At 37.6% G+C, this 21171-nt stretch overlaps 1 protein-coding gene across 5 annotated transcripts in view; it reads left to right on the top strand.

The window, feature by feature from the left end:
- Nucleotides 1-21171, top strand: part of TRPS1 (transcriptional repressor GATA binding 1) — a 230996-nt gene that overhangs the window by 10457 nt on the left and 199368 nt on the right. The window contains exon 2 of one of the 5 annotated variants that reach the window (XM_045181505.3): nt 17647-17769. The exons of the other annotated variants lie outside the window; for them this stretch is intronic. Within the exon in view, the coding sequence (XP_045037440.2) occupies nt 17760-17769 (10 nt within the window). The 5' untranslated portion in view covers nt 17647-17759. The remainder of the gene's footprint in view (nt 1-17646; nt 17770-21171) is intronic. 5 annotated transcript variants of the gene reach the window in all.

Genomic DNA, 21171 nt, shown 5'->3' on the forward strand with positions numbered 1-21171 from the left:
TAATTGTGTATGCCTGCTCCTGACCCTCCCTGAGTAACTGGATGTATCATTGGTAATGATGGACATTTAAAAATGAGACCAACAATGCTTAGAAGGGGAGAATAAGATGTTTGTTGTGAGTGTAAGCAGGTTTTCCTCCTCTTCGTTTTTCCCATCTTTGATTGCTATTGAGAGAGAGAGAGAGAGAGACTTAAATAATATACAACCCATTATAACATAAGGAACAATTGCTATATATAGCTTCATTTATTTGCATATTTTTGCCATAGAAAACTTCTGACCTCTTTGCCTGTGGTAGTTGGGAATTTTAGATAAACCCCATTGGGGTCACACTCATCAGTTCCGGCTCTGCGTGACAAAAAGCATTCTCTAGCTTCTGTTGCGCTACTGTGCTGTTTTCCTTCAGGAGTGGACGTCCTGTAAGTTAATTTGGCATTTGAAAGCACAACCAGAATTTTTCCTTTTTGAAAATCTTCTGGCTGGTTTTCAGAGTAAGCAGAGATCACAGGCAGCGTGATGTCGTTCATCTCAGGATGCTAAGGGAAATTATGCTGAGACCAAGCATGCTTCCTCGGGATTATTCTGCCATGCTTTATTACCACTTTTTTCTTTTTCTTTTTTTTTCCCCTCTTTGAGTTCTAATATTTTAGTGTTTGGAGAAATAAGTATTTTTCTTTTTAAAGAAATAATGTGCCAGCTGTGGGATTTTTACCTACATTTCTTTATGATATTATTTGGGGGGAGCAGTATTTGAAGAGGAGGAAGCTCAGATACTGTAAAATAGTATTTCATTAATTGTTTGTTGCAAGCAGGCCTTTGCCATTCCATTTGTATGAGGAAATACATTGAATGAAATTAAAGAAAGTTGTGGTATAATTTTGAAACAATTATAAGCACCAACTGTGACATATTTCTGGCAAAAAGATTAAGACAATTTTAGTTACTCAGCGCTTCTCCCAAACTCTGTAGTCCAAGTTTATAAATATATATTTGACAAGTTGATCACAGATGATGCTTGAAATGAATGTGTCTTGATTCAGGGAAGACGGTACTTACATTATTCTCACCGTCAGTAAGCTTTATTTAGATTTGCAAGAAATAGAATGCCGGCTATCATGTTATCAGGCCTTTGAAGTCATGACTGAAGAGTTTTATTGTTTATGGTAGCTTATGTTCAATAACATCAAGCACAGGCAGCTTAACATATTTGTACGTTGAGCCCTAGCAGAGTTCAGTAAGCGATTGTACTTCCATCAAGATTTAGGGAGTAATGTACTAGAGTAGTAGCCCTCTACTCAGGCTGATTCTGAGGGTTGGAATTTGTAGCTGATTTTGGGGAGCTACGGCATAAATATAATGCCAGGTAGGAATATTCAGGGTGATCACCTTTTATAAAAGTTAGTTCTGTCTTCCACGTCTAGGAAAATGTAGCAGTGAATGTTTGCATTTCATATGTTTTGTCTCCAAGCAGAGGAAACTGACAGTTTTATGCTTTAAGTGCCGAAAGTTGTTCTTGGCTAAGCAGTCCCTGAGTTAATCACTGGGATGTTAACTTGAATTTTTGTCTTTAAAAAGTTTTCAATTTTTAAAACAAAATATGCTCCCATTATTTCCAAATTGACATTCTGCATTCTGGATTGGATTTTAGAGACATGTTTTACAAATTCTCTTGGATTATTTGAAGTCCATTGATTTTCAAATATTTAATTTTGTTTTTTTAAGCTTTTCAGAAAAGAGAGGAAATACTTCATCTTTTTTTAGGGTTTTCTCATCATAGAATCCTTGTTATTTCCCATAAGATGCAAATTAATTTTGCATTATTTTGTATTTTTTCCTTCTGTGTTATCTTTTTAGAAACGCATTTTGAAAAATCAAATTGAGAGATCAGTGATAGCTCTGCTTCCATACCTTTCTGTGATAAGATATTTAGTTTTTTTCTAAGGATTCACTATGGAGAAATCCTTACCATGTTATTTGCATGCTTCTATTTTTACCTTAAAAAAGAGTAGTGTTTGAATATCCTATATTTATTTTTTGAGATAATTGCAACAATTCTGAATGCTATAAAATAGCATGGCATTTAGTTATTTTTCATTTCCGTCTTAGGCAATTTGTACCTACAAGTGTGATTGAAGGAAAAAGATAAAAAATATTTTAACCAGTCTTGAAATCAGTTTAAGCTATTCCTTTGGAATTTTCCAAAAGTGATAAGAAAACATTAAATATTGTCAATACACAGGGTTTAAATTAAACCCGTATCATCACTGAAGATGTTAACCTGACGTGTTTCAGGGTAAAGATGTTTTGGTAGAAAGAAAATTTTCTTTGATTTTGCCTGCATTTTATTTTTTGCAAACGACTTTGCTTAAAATGATTGGTGTCCTTAAATTATAGTGGTGTGTAAAGCAAATAAGGCTGCTACTATAAAGAAGTAACAGCTCTGCGCATTCATCTAAAGACTACTTACAAATATTTTCCTTTGGAATAAATGCATCAGGCCCTAAAGAAAAAGGTATCAGTTGCAAACTTAGTACCCCTAGCAAATCACCCAAGCTACTCACTGAAAGTGGAGCTGACTCTACGAGAGCCTGTGTTGTTTGCAGGGTGGAGTGTATTTAACAGTATTTTGGTGTCTCCACTGGTAGAAATGTGGACATTTCAACCACCCGCCTCCTTGTTTGGCCCTTGTGATGTCAGGAGAACGTTTTGCCAGAAGTTTGGGCCAGTGTGATCAAAACCGTGTTGTTGCAAGTAGGCTAATGTGATGATTTTAAATCATGTTATATTGTGTTATTTTGAAAGGATAATTTAAAAAATTTACCTATTTGAAATATAGTGGAAGAGTCGGGCCAGTTGTTTTAGATTCAATTCAAAGCCTCTGGAGAGAGAGAAGTAATAAAAAACAATTCCCCAGAGCATTTCTTTTTTTCCTAATGTGGGAGAAAAGGGGGTTTATTTACATAAACAATACCGTGGAAATAATTGGTCCCCTTTATTTTGACAAAGGATGATAATGTAAAAATATCAGCAAAATTTCTGAGCCCAATAATATGTGCTCTTTATTTCATTAGGTTACATCATTAAAACCATGGACAAAGGAAATAAACAGAAGAATAAAAATGTAATCGCCTATCTGAGGTCAGATGGAGAGTGGACTGCATAGCCTGTGAGAGAATTTTCTTAGTTTGTGCTTGTGCTGTAAAAGCTGGCCCCCATCTGCTTTGCTGATGGGCACAGAGTTCATCTTATGTGTGCGAATGTGTAATATCCTGCTTCCCACATACGTGAGGAAATGTGGATCTAGACGGCAGAGTCTTTTAGCCTTTTTGTTGTTGTTGTTGTGGAAAAATAGACCCTGGCCAATAAAACACTTTTCTCCATGGCTCAAACTTGCCTTGAATGGGCAGTCGGAAATCTGCTGTTCAAGTTTAAGTTTTGTTTCTTTGTTTTTCTTTCATTCGGGTATTATTTAGGGTGACCCTAAGGATCATACTTTGTTCTGAATGATAGAAGGCACATGAGAGTTGCTCTCTACTCTAGCAGAATCATCTTGTTTTACAAAGGAGAAAACAGAAGATGAAGTTAAGTGAATTTCCCATGATCATACAGCCACTTAGATAAAGGACTGAAGTTGAACCTGTGTCTGGTCACCATCCTCATTTATACATAAGACACTAGACAGTCTTGATGTTTGTTGAGAAAGTCTGACTAATGTTTTAGATTCATTAGTCTTTATTTTTCCTTGTGCATGTAGGTATGAGAATAGAATTAGAATATCATTTGTCAGTAAGCAGCAGGGAATTGATCATATAATATGTCAGTGTATTCATATTACTTCCCTGTTAATACCTTACGGAGAGTGGGGAATCAAATGTTTAGTTTAGACCTTATCCTGGAAATTTAAAAAGTTATTGCAGACAGTCTGGGCCTAAAGTTTCTTTCAGACACTTGAGTGATAGAAGCGTCTTTGCATTCACTTACATAAAATCCAGTTGGTACTGAAGAATTACTTATAAAATGGTTACTAAGAAGAAGTTTGTTTGCATTATTCTTCTCTCTTTAGGTTAAAGTAACTCCCACATTTATCTATTTTGAGACCAATTAAAAAAATGGTCCATTTGAATTAAGGACTTTTTGTCTTCCAAGAAATGGGCTTTTTTCCCCATTCATAACAGCCATAGTCCCTTGGTTGGTTGAAAACTATTAACAGCATCTGTTAGATTAGGCCTAAAATGTGCAGTTAGTTGCCAGAACATGGCTGAGAAATTATTTGTACTATTCTATGTAAACTTCTCAACATTTATACATACAAATTAACAGAAGAATAATAAAGGAATCTCATTTATTAATGCCTTTCTTAATCCTGTCTTTTGAGTGATAAATTTTAACCCAGGTGTAGTGAAAATTAAAATTTAATGCCTCTATTTTTTTTTAGAATTTCTTTAATGTTCTACTTTTATCCATGAGCTTGCTACCCAAGATGGATGCAGTTCCCATTTCTTTATTGATTAAGTGAAGCTGATTTTAATCATTTATTTTGTTGCATTGGAAAAACAGGAAAATATTTTCTCCTTAGACACCTGAGGTATTTCATATAAATTTCTGTTTTTGTTTTTTTTCTTATCTTTCAGTGCTAATAGTTATGTTGCTTAATTAAAGGGTTAATGTATCTTTCCCCATCAGTGAAATGGACAGTTTACAACCCTGGGTGCCACTGTCATTTCCTTGTCTGTTCTGAAGAACTGCAGTAATTCCAGGCAGAAAGATACCATACCCAAGACATCCTGACAGCTCTGGTCAGGCGGGCTCCTGAAGTGGCTGTGAATAGCCGGAGGAGGTGCGTCAGACCCGAGAAATGGGCCTGTTCGGTCCGGAGTCTGACTGGGACCCATTTCATGTAGAGTTGCAAGGTGCCTTTTATGTGTTTTCAGCTGTTTGTATTTCAGCCGGAGGGCAGGCTTGATTTAATTTGGTTGTATTGTTTCATTAATGTTTCTTTAGGTGAAAACCCTTTATAAATGGCTGTGGATAATTTTTCCTTTAAAATGGAACAGTTTGCTTGTGGCAAATGATCATAGTCAGTGAGAGGTAATCAATTAAATCAGAGAGCAATGGGATGATTGTTCACATTAGAAAGCAATTCTTCTAACGTGGGTTAAAGAATCATTTTAACCACTACGCTGGTCATCCCACATAAATTCTCTTTCTTGGTGTAGTGAGCGTCCTGTACAGGGAAAGGCTGAAAACTTTTGTTATTCTTATTACATAACTACCTAGGAATTTTTTCCCAATGCTTCCTCTGCCTTTTATCTTTTTATATAGTTGATTTTTTAACACTATTAATTATAATTTAAAATCCAACGTATACCTGATAGAACCATAGGAAATGCTAGAAATGCCTAGTTTGCCCTAGTTTTCCTTTATGTTATTTAAAATTTATTTTTCTAAATAAATTATCGGATTCTCCAATATACAGACTATTTCTTTTTCATTTTTTACTTCAGGGAATTGGAACCTTACTGGGTCTTTTTGGCATTGCAGACCAAAATAAGTTCAAAGTGGCTCTTATTCTGGGCTTTGCTGATCAGAATGTACTTTCTTGTTGACTTTTAAAAGAGGTTAAATCCAGAAAGGGTTTAAAAAAAGATGAGTTTTTGTATTTCACTTTTTCTTGCCATTTCGTAGGGGATTTGCTTTGCTGATAAATCAGTATGCGTTTAATTTGATTCCCCCTTCATCACAACTCCACTGTTACATTGACTTACTCTTGGTAAACCTCCTCTCACATACTCTTTTTTATGTTTTCCAGTCTGTTTCACACTTGTTCTCGCGGCACATGTTTGTGAGCAAAGACTCTCCTGGATGTTTCATAGAGGGTAGTTAAGTGGCATTTATCTTCTGCCCATTTGGATTATAATCCAATTGTAGTTATTTATGGAGCATTCTTGGAGTGTAGGAAAAATCCAGTTGCGATTCTGTCGCTGATATATGGCTACTGAAGGTGACCGATAGGTGAGGGTTTACGCACTGGGGTGATTTTAAGTAATGATGGGCAAATATTCAACATATCTCCTTTGACAATGTAGAAAAATACAAGGTACAACAAGACAAAAGGCTACTTTTTATTTATTTCCAGATGGATTTCATCTTGTTCTTGGCATGGCATGGAGTCAAAATGTTGCTCTTTGAGATTTATTAATTAGAATGTTCTTAAGCCAGATAGGGAATGTGGTCTATTTTTTTTTCAGAATAAAGATAAATCTACTCAGATATAAAAATAAACCCCGAGTGGGGGAAATATGGAAAGCCTGAATCTGGGGTTCCTTCCATGTACACCTTCGCTTCCTGGCTCAGTGAACTCCGCCCAGTCTCCTCCGTTTGTTGATGGTGCTGCACTGAGGACACCAGCGGCCTCCTGGTGGCCAAGCCCAGTGGCCGTTCCATCTGACTGCACCTCTTAAATAGATTGGGTGCTGCCAGCAGTTTTCCCGAGTGTCCCTCCTAGCTTGGCTTCTAGGGCGCTGCCATACTTGTTCTCCTCTGCCCTTGACTTTCTTCTTCATCTCCATGCTTTTCCTTGAGGATTATAAACTTTCGGCTTTGGATCGGAATGAAATAACTCCAGTGCAGTCACCTCTAAACTAACTTGGCCTCTTAGTTCCAGTTTCCATGCTCTTCCAATGCCACTGCCATCGGAACTCAAATACTTAGTCCCAGAGCATTCCCCTGCCAGCCTGCGTTCAGCCTGGGTTCTTTCTCTTCCCTCTGAGAAAGACCCTTCATCCCACCCTGCCTATAGGAATTCTGCCTGTTCCTCAGCTGTTGGTTTTGTGTTTCTTCTTTCGGAAGCCTTCATATTTCCTTTCATTTAGATTGAAACACCCCTGCCCTGGGCTCCCATTGCAAGCTTGAAGAGAGGGAGAACATAACCCAGCTCATTTTTGTTCTCTTTACAATGCCTTGGATACAGTGGTTTCTCAAAAGTATTGCATTAAATTGGCACATGGGGGAAGAACATTTCGTCCAGAAGAGCGTAAGACTTTGAGATGTTGAGAAAATTATGAAATTGGGTTGTCAGGTTTCAGAGACGAAAAAGATTACCTGATATTGCCTAATCGATACCCATTTCTTGGAGTTTGCCCTGATGTATTTTTCCTAAAGTGTAACACTGCTGGCTGTGACTTAACATGTTGTGTTTTCAGTGTGCTTTCAAATTGTCTTTTATTGATTAATATCACTAAATCAAGTACGACAGTGTCAGGGAAACTGAAGCAAAGGGGAGGCCGAAATACATTTGCAAAGTATAGAAAAATGAAAACCTCCGCGCTTTGCTGTGCTTCACCGATACTGCGTCTGAGGTACTGTGAAGTAATCAAGGATGCAAAGTGATAAATGATGTGCCCTTGAAGCATGAAGGATGACAGTGTTAGGCAGCAAGGTCGTGAGTTCAGAATGTGTGGTTTTAACTGCCACGTGTTGAATGTTTGTCAGCCCAAATGTGTTGTGGTGTTCAAGGGCAGTAGCTTCTGTATTGGCTTTGTGATGAAAGTTACCTGTAAGCGATCCAATGCTTGGATGCTAAAGGAACAGGGGTGATGTGTATCTTCAGAAGATCTAACAAGGATATTGATGGACGGGGTTTGTCAGGAGCTGAGCGGAACCGTAAGTAATGCTGCTTTGGGATGCCCAGGTTTAAGGCAGTGAGAGTGAACCCTTCTTTGCTCTATTTAATACCCAGCCTCCTTGTGGGATGGCCAATAAAGCGATAGCTGAATAATAGCTGCTGAGATACTTCTCATGTTGGAACAAGAATGCCTGAGACATCTTTGAATGTTTTGTTTTTAATAATCACCTTTAATTTCATCTTAAAAGTGAAGAAAAAAAATTTGAAGTTTGTTTTTGTTTTCTAAAGACCATATCTTTGGCCTTCTCTCTGTAGTTTTTTTTTTTTTTTAAAAAACTAAAAAAAACCTTCCTTTAAACTGAGAATTGGGAAGTTCTTTATTCAATATGTGAATCTGTTAAGCACTTAAATATTATTTTAAATAGCTCTGGAAAATTATTCTTGTGCATTTCCGAATCTGAATGGACATGGAACCATGAAGAATAAATCAAGAAGATCTATTTAATGAATTTCTTTACTTCTAGGACAATTCATTACATATAGGACTCACATTTATCTATTTCTTCCTTAATAATAAAACATTGCAAAGCTTTCTAGAAACCTTAGCTAATTGCATTTTTAAACATACTTTTCTAATACCCCCTAATGTCTATCAGAAACTTTAAAAATCCTTGAAAGGAGACTGTTGGTTGTTTAAAAGTAGCATCTGTCTGAATTTTACAAATTATTTAATTGACAGCAGAAAGAGTTTCATTGAAGAGTACAGTCTAGTTAATAAGTAGGGGTGTTTAAATCCTCTGTACTTTTCCACAGCTGAAGGAAGGGGTGCATACTTTGGCTGAAAGTGAGTAGGCGAAATCTAGCCCTGCTGTTCTGGTAGTGTTGGTGGCTTAGAAATCTCTTTACTGCAGTTTCATAATCCCTGACATGACTCTCCAGCTCTCATGTCTGTTAAATGCAGAAGTAGAGGAAGGAAATGTATGTTTTGGCTCCATGAAAATGTTCCTTATCAGACTGTATGTAGGAGGAGTGGACGCTCTTGAAGACGCCTCTATTTGCCAGCTGGACAGCATGTGCACCGGGCTAGTTTCCTGTCTGCTAAAGCTGCGAGGTGCCCTTTAATGATGGGAAGGAGCACATTTATTAATGTGTCAGTCGTCGTGTTTTCACTTGTGAAAATCAGGGAGCAGAGGGCATGCAAACTTTGCCCAAAGGCTGGACACAGTTTGCATAGAAATGAGCGGCGCAGAGCAACAACAAACTGATTTGGACTATGCATAGCCAGCACTGATCACTGAGTAAAAGTTGGGAGCAGCCACAGGCCATGGGTGAGCTGGGCTGACCGGGGAAAAGGCTGCTTGCTTCTCAAAGAGCTTAGTCTTCCACAAGGCACCACCTTGAAATGATGACCATGGCTTCTATTTTTTGAGCTCTCTGCTGAGAGTATTGTCTCCACGTGGACAGGAACTGCAGTCATCACATTTCTCAGGGAAGTTTGAATACATTGCCTAGGCTCCGATAGGTAGCAAGAGCGGAGTTGGGACTGGAGGCCAGGCCATCTGGCTGGAAAGCTAAGGCTTTGGGAAGCAGCCCTCCTTCCGTTCTCATCAGGTGTGAGCAGGGTTTTGAGCTGCTGTATTTGCCAGAGGTTTCAAAAACTAGGCGACTTCTATATTAGCCCTGTTCCAGGCTTTCTTCTTAGGCCCTAATCTACCTTTGTTCATTGTCAGTGATAAAACCGTCACCTTTTTATATAAGGCATTTAAAACTCTGGCTTTAGTCATGATTCACATTCTACTTGTGTTTTTTCCATCGTGATTCAAGCTGCAATCTCCTGGTTAAAAAAAAAAAATCATATTAGTCTAAGTAACTGCCTCTTCTTGGCTCCATTACAGTAAAAAGTCTGTGATCAGCAATCTCTAAGGGGAAGTTGTTGAATGACATGGAGATGTGGTACTGTCCCTTTAATCCTCAGGGTTTTGTGTTTCTTACATTATTTGCCCTTCTGGGTAACTCCTTCTGCTCCAAGTGGGGTCTTCACAAGTGTGGCATCCCGACTTAGCTTCTGTGCGTAACAGAAACGTAAAAAGGAAAGATTAGTTTAGGTCAGACATAAAACAAGCCAACCAAAAAATATATATAAATAAATAAAAAACCCAAAACTTTTGTCATCTAAGTATTAGCCTTTTGTCTCCGTTGGATTAATTTTAAAAAGTCATTTATATTTATGAATAAGCATAAAGATCCAGCATGTTTTGGTGGTTAGTATAGTCACAGAACTAAAAGCTAAGAGTAAAACAGCTTTTTTCCTTTGATTTTTCTTTTAAGGAGAAATAAAGAATCAGAACCGCAGATGATTAGCAAAAATAGGATTCCGTTTTTCACTCCTCGCCAAGAAGCTGCAGAGTGAGCTGGTTGTATTGGAAGAAGGCTGCTTGCTGCCTGTGGCCCTGCCTTTGAAGCGGCAGGCGGCAGGAGCTTTGTGTGTGTCGGTGGCGTTCGCTTGCGCATGAACCCCAGGCCTGCTGCAGCCACCACGCGCGCCCCACACCCGGGTTGTGGGGTGGGCGTGTTGTCGCAGGAAGTCCTGCGGAAGCAGTGGTGTGCGCGCTGGCTCCCCCTCGTACCTCGGCGGGCTGGCTGGTGCGCGCCGCGCTCCCAGCCCCGCTCCCTGCTCTTCTCGGAGCCCAGCTCTGTGTTTAAGCCCTGCCCGCGGGGTCAGCCGCCTGCATCTCCTGCCTCCCTGCCCTTCTCCCCACTTCCCAGCTTGGTTTCCTGCGTCCTCTATCAACTCTCCTTCCTCTTGTCTTGTCTTCTCCCTTGCTTCCTCTTTTTCTGCTGCCTTTCTTTGATTTGATGCTCAAATTTCATTTCCTCCAGCTGAGCCCAGCATGGGTTTATCAACACTCGCTCCTCTCGAATTCTTACCATTCACCTGTGCGTTCTGTGCAACATGTGGGCACAGTCTCCAGGGGAGACACCTGAAGTTCTAGGTTTTCTTTACAGTAATTAAAAATGTGTTATTAGTCTTTCAATCAGTGACATACTTTCTGAGAGTTTTCATGGAGCTGCTTAACCAGTATTTCTAATATTTGGAAGTGTATTTATGTATGCAAACATAGATGGAAGGATTGTGTCTCCTGCATTCTCAATCAGAAAACTATGAATAAAATAAACGTAAGAAAGAAATGCGCTAGGTCATAGTTCACGTCATAATGTAGTAGTCTTTATCAGCCCAGCAAGCCTTTCTGGAGTGGCTGGAGCTCCTGGGAATTGAGGCCTTTATATTTTTCTTTAATCACAAATTTTGAGACATTGCTCTGCATGGATCCCTATCAAGTTTTATCCCTCTACATCATTGAGTTTATTTTTAAATTAATTCTTTATAAAGCCATGCCTTTTCCACCCTCTGTATTAATTTCTGTTTCTGGAAGCTATGGTATAAAGGCCATGTCCTGGTCACTCTTAAATTCCTTAGTACAAGAGATATGTAGCAAGGAAGGAACTTTATTGAGCCATACAACGTATGTCCAGTTGCTTCATTTTTTGCCTCGAAGAATTCATTCTGACTGACGGAGAGAAAATAGTTGATATATAAGCTGGATGTGAGGGGCCCGCTTTAACTTGTACGTGATGGGGCTTGTGCATTGGTGCCCTAGTTAATTTTAAAATTAACAATAAGAGGGACATGTAGGCCCTTCTTTTAAATTTTTAACAGATTAGCCTCTAGTATTGCTATCTATAGGGAGAATATAAAAAGCCTTTTTGAAGTAGCCGAGGCTTTGTTGATTTCACCTGATAGTATACAACTGGAGATGCTTTATTGAAAAAAGTTAAATGCATGAAATGATTTAATATAGTAAATTTTTAAAGTAATATGTTGAAAAGAAAATAATAATCTTATGATTGAAAACAAAAACAATCCTAAACCAATTAGTAAGTATAGTTCTGTCCTCAAACTTAACTAAATATTTACCCTATGAAAACAAAGTTACTCAAGTCAGCACCAGGAGCGCTGGTTCTAACGTACAAAGAAAGACTGAGTCCACCATATATTTTTCTTATTGTCAGAGCAGCCAGTCCTGGAGCTGAGGAGGTCTTATTACTTAAGTGATCATAAATGTGCATCATAATATTCTTCAGCCTTTTTAAAATGCATTTTTCAATTATTTGAGCATTTTGGCCTTTTCCCAAGCTTATTTGTTTTCCACATATGTGCAGTACAAAATAAAATAAAGAAGTTCCATCCATCCCATTGCCTTCTGGGACATGTGATTGTCTGAGACAGGCTGAGTGTCCAGCTGTGTTTAGAAGATCAGTAGGTGGTAGCTATGTTTTCCTATCTGTGGTGTGGCTTTGCTGGATTAAAATCAGAATTAGAGTAAGTCTGTACTTTCTGTAGTTTATAGTGTCCCCAGTGACACTGTGATACTACCTGGGAACAGGCTGGCGGGGGGCAGAGGCAATGTAAATTATATAAGTAAAGCAGGTTTAGTGAATGCCAAAGGGCTGTGAGAATACTTATGATTACCATAATAATTATGATCGTTGTCTTGTTTTCAATCTTTTTAATTTTTGCATATCATTAACTATGGAGTGTTCACTTAGACTATTTAAAATGGTGTTTCTAAGGCCTTGTTTTATTTTTTAATTAAAAAGTGAATATTTAGGATATAAACAGAGTAGAATTATAGAGAAAAGTAGCATCAATTATTCCAAAAGCCTAGCTGGTATTGTTTCCTTGGAAGAATATATGCCTTAACTCATCAGTTCTCATGGTTGGATTTCTATTGTAGAAATGTTGGTGTTCAAGGCCACTCTGAATGTAAAAATTACATGAAAAGCATGTTTGTGTTTTTTCACATTGTTTGTGCCTTAATTTTTGGATCACTAAGGACCCACGCCATCATTTTTATTTTAAATTTATTTATATCAGACTTAATTTTAAGATATAATGTTTTTTAATATGTACCTTTTTGAAAGCCAGAGATTTCCGGTCACGACTTATTTTTTGTATTTATTTCATGAAAGTTCTTCCTCTTCTCCCAGATGAGTCTTACAGAATTTTCCTTTGGAATTAATCATGGTGTTATTTGTCAAGAGGCTGGGGTAACTTTGTTGGAATACATCAGACCCTTTCCTTGGTAGTATCTCACAGATAATATTTAGTTATTCTCTCTGGGCATTTCAGAATTTGTCGTTTTTTCATATATGGGATATGTGCCACATGCTTATAAGCACTCTGTGAATAAAAATGATTTGTTGCTACTGAGGTCACCCAGTTTTTCCACAGGAGAATAATAAATAGTCATGTGATTTCATAGCCTCTCTGGGTTGTGCTGTACGGTGCAGTGATTCCTAGGCATCATTTGCGACCACATGTCCTAAATTTTCAAGTTCAGTGTGTGTGAATTATATTTTGTCCTTTTCAGGAAGTAAGCATGCTTTTAACAGCAGAGATAAAAATATTTATTTATAAAATGTATCTGTTAAAGAAATAACAAAGTGATTAACATTAGTGAAGTTTTTTTTAAGTTTAGAAGCTCAAACTATTATCTTTACAGTGACACATGAGATGTCATTTAATAATTTCTAGGAGAAATTACAGCGAACCACTGGAGTTTTTTTGATTTGATAGAAAAGAAGTCACTCTCGAGAGTACTAATACAAGTTTTTGTTGGCAAATGCTCCTGTCGAATTATGGTTGGAATAAAAAATTCCCAAGCTCCGGAACTAAGGACTCACAGTGCATTGATTAGAAAACTGGAATTTCTCTTTTTGTGATGTAAGTATTCAAATAATGGAGGAAGTCCCAGAAATCACTCAGTTTCCAAAATGAGACTTTCAGAGGGTCTGAATGGTATGATTCTTTGAAAATTTCTTTATGATGTAGACACAGTTCCCTATTTAGTTTGTGTTCTGCAGTAAATGAGTCGGTAGGTTTATATCTATATTTGTACTTGTATTTGTATTGTATTTATGGCTCACACATATGTAGTATTTGCTAATAGGTATGCCTACTTAAAATTATAATCCTTGACTTTGGAAATTGAGTAAACCGAAAATGGAGCTTTTACCTCTCCCCATCACAGTTGTGTTTCCATACAGATTTTCAGTAACTGGAAGTCATTTCTATATTCTGGTAATTTGATAACCCATTTTGAAATGCATTTGTGAGCTCATTGTAATTCCATGTGTCTCTAATGAAAGGCATGTGAAGGTATAGACTGAGAGAGTGAGCTGTGGTTGGTCTCTACAGAGACCCTGCTGCCCCTTCTGGGCAATCGTTAACCCAGAACCTCCTAGAGTATTTGCTATAACGGAGTTTTCCAAAATTTGAATGATGTCACATTGGAAAGCCATGCCAAGAAACAATGTGGCAGTTTCTAAATTTTGTGAAGCTAAAATCCCTGGTTGCAAGAAAGAGTACATGCCACAGATGAGTAGTTAGTAATGACTTCAGTTTAGCAGGAAAAGAGCAATTCCCATATGCTGATTCTAGTCTCATAACAAAGAATGTTATAGAAAGATTGCACAGTATTTAACAAGCTGTGAGTTAATGTGACAGTGTCAGTCGATCTGGTTCCAGAAGGAGAATCACTTTACCATATTTCTTCAAAAATATTTTAAGTTAGACAGAAAACTTGCTGCAAATGAATCCAGACTGTTCCCCACTGCACCCCGCCCCCCAAGTGAAGCAGTAATTTTGAGTCAAGTTAAATAGTTAAATTGCTCGAGACTGCCCGAGTCTAAGTACCTGGATAAATAAATAAGTCTCATTGTCGGTCTCTGAAGCTCTGAGGGTTACCTACTAATTAAGGGAAAGCGGGGATAAATGAGTTACCCTTGGAACCTCAAGTATTCAGTACATCAGTGTATCTTTCACTGAGAGCCAACCCCAATTTGAACAGAGACTACATCCTCCAACATTTATGGGCACCTTAGGAGTCAAGAAGATGAAGTAAAGTTGTTTTGCCTTCTTTGGAACATGTATTGTGGACAGTCTTTGATATGATAGCTTTATTATCCACAATTCATTTCCATGGCCTTTCCCAGAATCTTGGTCTCTTACGCAAGTTCATATTTGCACCATGATTTCCTTACTGCTGTGAATTCTCACAAACTGGTGGTTTTAATTGTGAACGGTAGGCTTGATGGCTTTAAAGCTAAGAAATCAATGTTCATCGTTTTGCTGTTGTGAAGAATGTTAAAGGCAGGGATGGGGAGGAGCTGCAGAGTGAAGAGAGGGTCTATTTTCTTCAGGGATTTAGAAAAACATGTATATTCTCTATCATGAAAAAAGAGGACCTTTTTCAAATTTGGAGAATATTGTTTTATCATTCCACTAATGAGCCTGTCTATTTCCAATTAACGTACATAGCTGAATATTAGGAGAGGGATATACATAACATTAACAATTCATCATGAAGAATTTTTACAAAATGCCTTTTATAAAGGAGAATTTTTTTCCCTGAAAGCAATTATAAGATTGATAATTAAATGAGATACAAATACGATTATATTTAAATCATATTTTCCAATCTTTGCTTATGACATTCTGACGAGTTCTGAGTATTGTCACTTTCAGAAGTTAAGCGCCCCTAGTTTGTTAAAAGATACACTACTTTTGTATCCAGTACTTTTCTCATGAAATGACATAGACGTCTGACTTTCCGAGGCCACTATTTGATTTACACTGTACTTTCAGTATACAAACCATTTAAGAGAAACACTAATTTAAAGCAACAATTTCAGTGGCTTAAAAAAGTGAAATATAGTCAAATTCACTTTTTTCCTACCCTATAAGGTTTGGCTGCCTTCTTTTTAAAAAACATGTAATACTATAGTTCATTTGTTCAAGAAGTGCCTCTGCCCCAATTGATCCTGGCAGCGGGATGTCCTTCTTCACTCAGCGTAGAGAGAGCACTGGCCCTGTGTGCTGCTGCTCAGGCTCCCTCCCAGTCAGTTGGGGAAGGGTGGGGGGTAAACCGACCATTGCAGACACTACGTCTGTTCCAACGTCTCTTGTGTTATGTACTTAATTCGTAGCCTCTTCATTCCTTCTGAAACAATAGCTTTGTAAAGTAGACAGGTTATACTTTTTATTGTAGGAGTTAAGACGATCCAGACAATTTCAAAATAGGATAAAAACTGATCACAACCACCCTTGCTTTTGGTTTATGTGCTGCTGTCGCCCTTTGAGTGTGCGTGTAACTGTAAGTGTGTACACGTCTGTCTTTATTTATTCTGCCCAACCTAGGGAAAAAAAAAGAGGCAGTTTTGCCAGGAGGAGCTTTTGGAAGTACAAGGAGATCTCTGCCCACAACTTTTTGCAAGGCCTATTATCTCAAACTTGAGAACAGTGCCAGATTTTTTGGCTAAAAACACAGTTGGCTTGTGCCTAAAGGTGCCTTCATGGCCTTAACCAGTGGACAGCTCGTTCTTGTCTTTGTGTTCTTATCTTCAGGTTCTCTGCTACGGACGGAGTCTTAGGGTAATTGCTTTGAATGGGCACAGAGAGCACTAATTTTTGCCTAAAAATGACCTGATTTTGGAAGGCCCCTACTTGAAAAACAAACACCATCTGGTTGGAGAGGAATTGGGAGACTTGAGTCGTTACCAGGAAGCAGTTCTTTAAGATGGCATCTTAGATGAACATTCAGCACCTAAATCCGAGGTTCGCCAAGTCTTCCTCTGTAGAGACCTGGCCTAGAATAAACAGGAGTGTTGTGTTGAGGTCTTCCTGGCCACTGTTTTATTTTACTTTATGTGTTTTATTATTTTAATATTTGAGAAAATTTAATAACATGGACCTTGAATCCAATTAATATATACGTGACCAGTCTTCCATTAGTTGAATGGTAGTTTTTAAAATTCAAGTGAGCTAGATTCTCTTTGTTTCTCTCTCTCTCTCTCTCTCTCTCTCTTTTTGAATTGTGATTTCGTAAGCAAAATTTTCAGTTACAGTTTACATTCAGTATTACTCTGTATATTAGGTTCAGGTGTACAGCACAGGGTTTAGACAAACATACTTTACAAAGTGATCCGCCTTATGTTTCAAGTACCTGCCTGGCCCCATACGTAGTTTTGTGATATTATTGACTGTGTTCTCTGTGCTGTAATTTACATTCCTGGGACTAATCTGTAACCACCCATTTGTACTTCTTAATCGCATCACCCCTTTTGGCCATTATTTTAACTACTGATTTACATGGATCCGAATGTACTCCTTGGATTATTATTGAGTTTTCCACCATGTTCCGAGTGTACTCCCAGTGGGACAAGAAAGATCTGGAATCATTTTGGCAGGCTTGCTTTTTACGTTACTTTGGAAAACTTCATAAAGGACTGCAGGTCTAAAAGCGTAAAGCGTTGGAATGGATGGTGATCAACAGGGCTACGATAAAACACCAAGTGTGGGCAGGCATCTCAGACGCAAATAGTTGGCGATCAACAACGCTACGATAAAACACCAAGTGTGGGCAGGCATCTCAGACGCAAACAAATGGGTGTCAAGTAGCTAAGTTGGTCAGTTGATTACCTCTATTTTTGTATTTTCAGTAAGCTTCACTAACCGCTAAATTTCAATAACAACTTCAATAAGTGCCCTCCATAAATATTTGCTAAACAGCACCTACTTATATATAGGTACTTTACTTGGTCATGAGACTATCAACATGAATGACCACAGGAGAACATCATCCAGGCAGGGATATAAATACTGAAGCAGAAAAATAGAACATTAATAGACACAACTTCAGTTTAAACTACTGAAGATACGGTCACACACACAGGCCTAAATAATCCAGTATCATTCATGTTTCACAAATGTATCTCAGTAACCCCATCCTTTCATCTGGGCTGATATTTCTGAAGTTAAAAAAACAAACAACTTCATTTATGATCTGAGCTGAAACATACTTGATTTTGTGGGAGATACGAGACATCTCTTCACTTTTGACCTTTCCTCTGTGTACACTTCGCACCGCCTCCAGCTTAGTTTTCCTAATTTCTTCTATTAGGAACTTCCGGTGGGTTCCAGTTTCTACAAGTGCTCCGGCCTCATCAACTGGGATTCGAGGTTCTAACTTACACCCTTTGGGAACACATATTCTAATAACCCAGATAGTTATTGATGGATGTAGGTATGTATTACTGGCTACTAACATTCTCTAAACTTCAGATGTACAGTACTCTAACACAGTACTCATATACTCTACTGTGTGCTCACCACCAAAAGTCTAGTTTCCTTTCCTTACCTTTGTTTGACCCCCTTTACACAATTCGCCTCCCCCGCCCTCAGGTCTTTCCCTGTCCCTTGACCTGTTTATACTGGAGAGCAGCCCTTTGTTTTTCTTACTCCTGTTTGCTGCAGTGCTGTTTTCTTCTTTCTTAAAGTGTTTTTATTTTTAGTTTTTTATTTCCCCCTCAGGATCGTCTCCACTATCATCTCCTTAAGAGTTTCCAATGCTATTGTCCACAGTACTCTATTAAGAGAGAAAGAAAGCGTGGGGATGATAATACTCCTTAAAAATGACAGCAGATGTCGAGGACTTACTGTTTGCTTCGAGGCATTTATTGTTTGCACTAATGATTTGGTGTGAAATTCTATCTCACCCTGCACTGTTACTGAGATATTTGTTACGATTCTTATGTCTTTAACAGAAGGAGCTAGTTTCTTAGAAAACAAAATTTCTCGTAAAATTTCTTCTTCTTTTGGTATTCAGCCACATTGTTTTAAACATATATGCTCAATAAACACATACTGTATGAGTGAATTAATTGATCAGAAATTTTATTATGAAGTGCCCTTGCCCGTAAGCAGTATGTATATGTGATATTCGATGTTGCTTTGGCACTTTATTTTCCAACCGGGTGGACAAGAGCGGATTTTTATGCCAGTAGTACTCCGCATTCATGGAATAGTAAACAGTAACTTTATTGAGAATTAAATGTGTCAACTTCTGCTTCGTAGACAGAATATCAAGCTTTTGGGAAGAGATCAACTTTAAATAAATATATATTCACATATACATTAGTATATTGATATATAAATGAACAAGTTAATTTATAATATAATGATTAATTTCCAGGATTATATTGTATTGCTTATAATAGGAGCCCACAGGACTATTGGCACTAGTTTATCAGACAGTAAAACAATTCATCAAAATCACAGACCTTTCTGTAGGGTGAAATGTTATTGTATGATATGTATGCTTGAACCTACAAAACAAATACGAAATGCTACATGAAACAATTGTAAGAAATAATACTTTCCGTTTTCTCCGTTAACGCTTGTGTGCTGCTGCTTCACTCTTTTTTTCGCAGCCACGTGATAAGAGAAGCCAAAGTCTTCAGAAAATATTAACCAGCTGGAAAGTTTAAAACAGATAGGATTTTACCTATTAACTTACCTTTTTTATGCAAGATGGGAAACGGCCATCAATATTTGATTTGTGAGGTGGAATACCTCATTACATAGATTGAGGACAACTGATTCAGATGAAGGCAGAATCTGCCACACTTCATTTAAACACAGCTTTTATTCAGCCTTGTAGATATATGCAGGGTTTTAGATGTGTCAGCTGTCTGAAAAAGTCACAGTATTGTTTTTTTGACTGTTTTTCATTGATTCCATCCAGTCTTCTAAGGTAAACAGGTTACTTTATCTCCTTTTTTAGTCCCCGTTTTCTCATTTGTAAAAATAGGGCTCACAGATTCCTTGCTAGCTTTAGTGAGGACTAAATGAGAGAATTACGTGAGCCACGAAGCAAACGGCTGCTGCCTAATAGGTACAAACAACAGCATATTAATTCTCCTGACTTCGTTTGTTTCTGTGGTCTAACTGATGTCGTGTATCCTAATGAGACATTTAATAACTGCAGATATGCGTCTGTGCTTTGCCGCCTTCCAACACCACCATGGCCGGCAGCAGAATCAAAGACAGAGCTCTCTCCTCTCCTGTTCTCTCTCTCTACTGTCTTTCCCTTCAGGGGGTATCTGTTGCTTTTTGTTCTTGTTTCTGCCTCCAATCTCCATCTCTTTTTAATCCTTTTACCCTTTCAAGTCTCTTTTGTCTAGAACTCTTTACTTTCTCCTCTTCCTCCTACCACCTCATTGCCTACTTTGGCACATCCAGACTCTGTGTGGCCTGAGTAATCAAGACAGCATTCCGCTCCATTGGAGAGCTTGGTTTGCCCAGCAAAAAAATAGCAGCTGAAAGATTTCTTCTCAATTTATTACTCCATGGTCCCTGCAGAGCAACTGCTATGTTACTGAAAAACATCACACACACCCCCCATGCACACACACTTTCACTAACTTTTTAGCAGGAAAATGCACAGAATATGTGTCTATAGCTCAAGGAGTTATTATAAAATAAATACTCTTGTGTGCCTATCTCTCATGTCAACAAAGAAGCATCACTGGTACCCTACAAGCTCCCTAGGGTCCCTTCCTATTCTTTCTTCCCTTCCTTCTCCCAGGAATTAATCACTTTCTTGACTGTTCACACTGTAGAATAGTTTTGCTTCTTTTTGAACTTTACGTGCATTAAAATACAACATTCATATGTATAAAAGCATGCATTCTTTCCTGTCTTACACGCACAACATCCCATTTGTGAAATTTATTCCTGTTGTTGTACATGGCTTATTTTTATTGCACTATAATATTCTGTTGTATGACTGTGCATTCTCTTCTTCAGACATGTACCTTTTTAATCTATGCAACTTTTTAATCTATTCTACTATTGATGTTCATTTGGGTTGTTCCCAGTTTTGGCAATTCAAAGAATGATGCTATGAGCATTCTTGTGAAGTGTGTGTATGCACTTTTAATTTAGCTTCTGGTAATACGTCATTCTATATTTTTTAAGTTGTAGGAGTCTGATTCTGATGTTTGAGATCTTTCTGTATTCTTTTATGTCCCAGCGTATTCCCTTAAAAGGCAAACTTTTATTTATTTTTATATATTATGCTGTCAGTACAGAATATTTTGAATTTTGGAATGTTAGAGAATGCATAGTGAAAATTTTGTAAATAAAATTTATATATAAATGCATACGATTATGGTAAATATATTTAATACATGCATTAAATATCATGATATTCATACGTAATTATACAGATATATGAACTTATAAAATTTATTTTACTGATTTTAGTAACATTATTATAGAATTATTACTATATAGAGTATGCTTAACTTTTTAAAGGAACTTCCTCTATGTGATTCAGTCCACAAATATTTTCCATATGTAAAGATATATAGACATATGTAGAAACCAAATTAAACCAAGAGAGTTGTGGTTCACAGTTTAAAAAATACATTTAAAATTTCTTATTTCTCGCTACTTATACATATGGCTCTGTGACCAGGAATCCAGAGTTATGATATCTGATTCCTTTTTCAGCCTAAAAAAGACAAAATTAATTTTTTGGGTCCCCTATTTATCCTGGTTTGTTGTTAATTATGTGGATGAGATAACTTTAGCATTATTCTAGCTTTTATTCTCATGAGTCTTTTTTATGTTAAGAGATTTA

This window comes from Desmodus rotundus, chromosome 8 (assembly GCF_022682495.2).
Source record: "Desmodus rotundus isolate HL8 chromosome 8, HLdesRot8A.1, whole genome shotgun sequence".
NCBI lineage: Eukaryota > Metazoa > Chordata > Mammalia > Chiroptera > Phyllostomidae > Desmodus > Desmodus rotundus.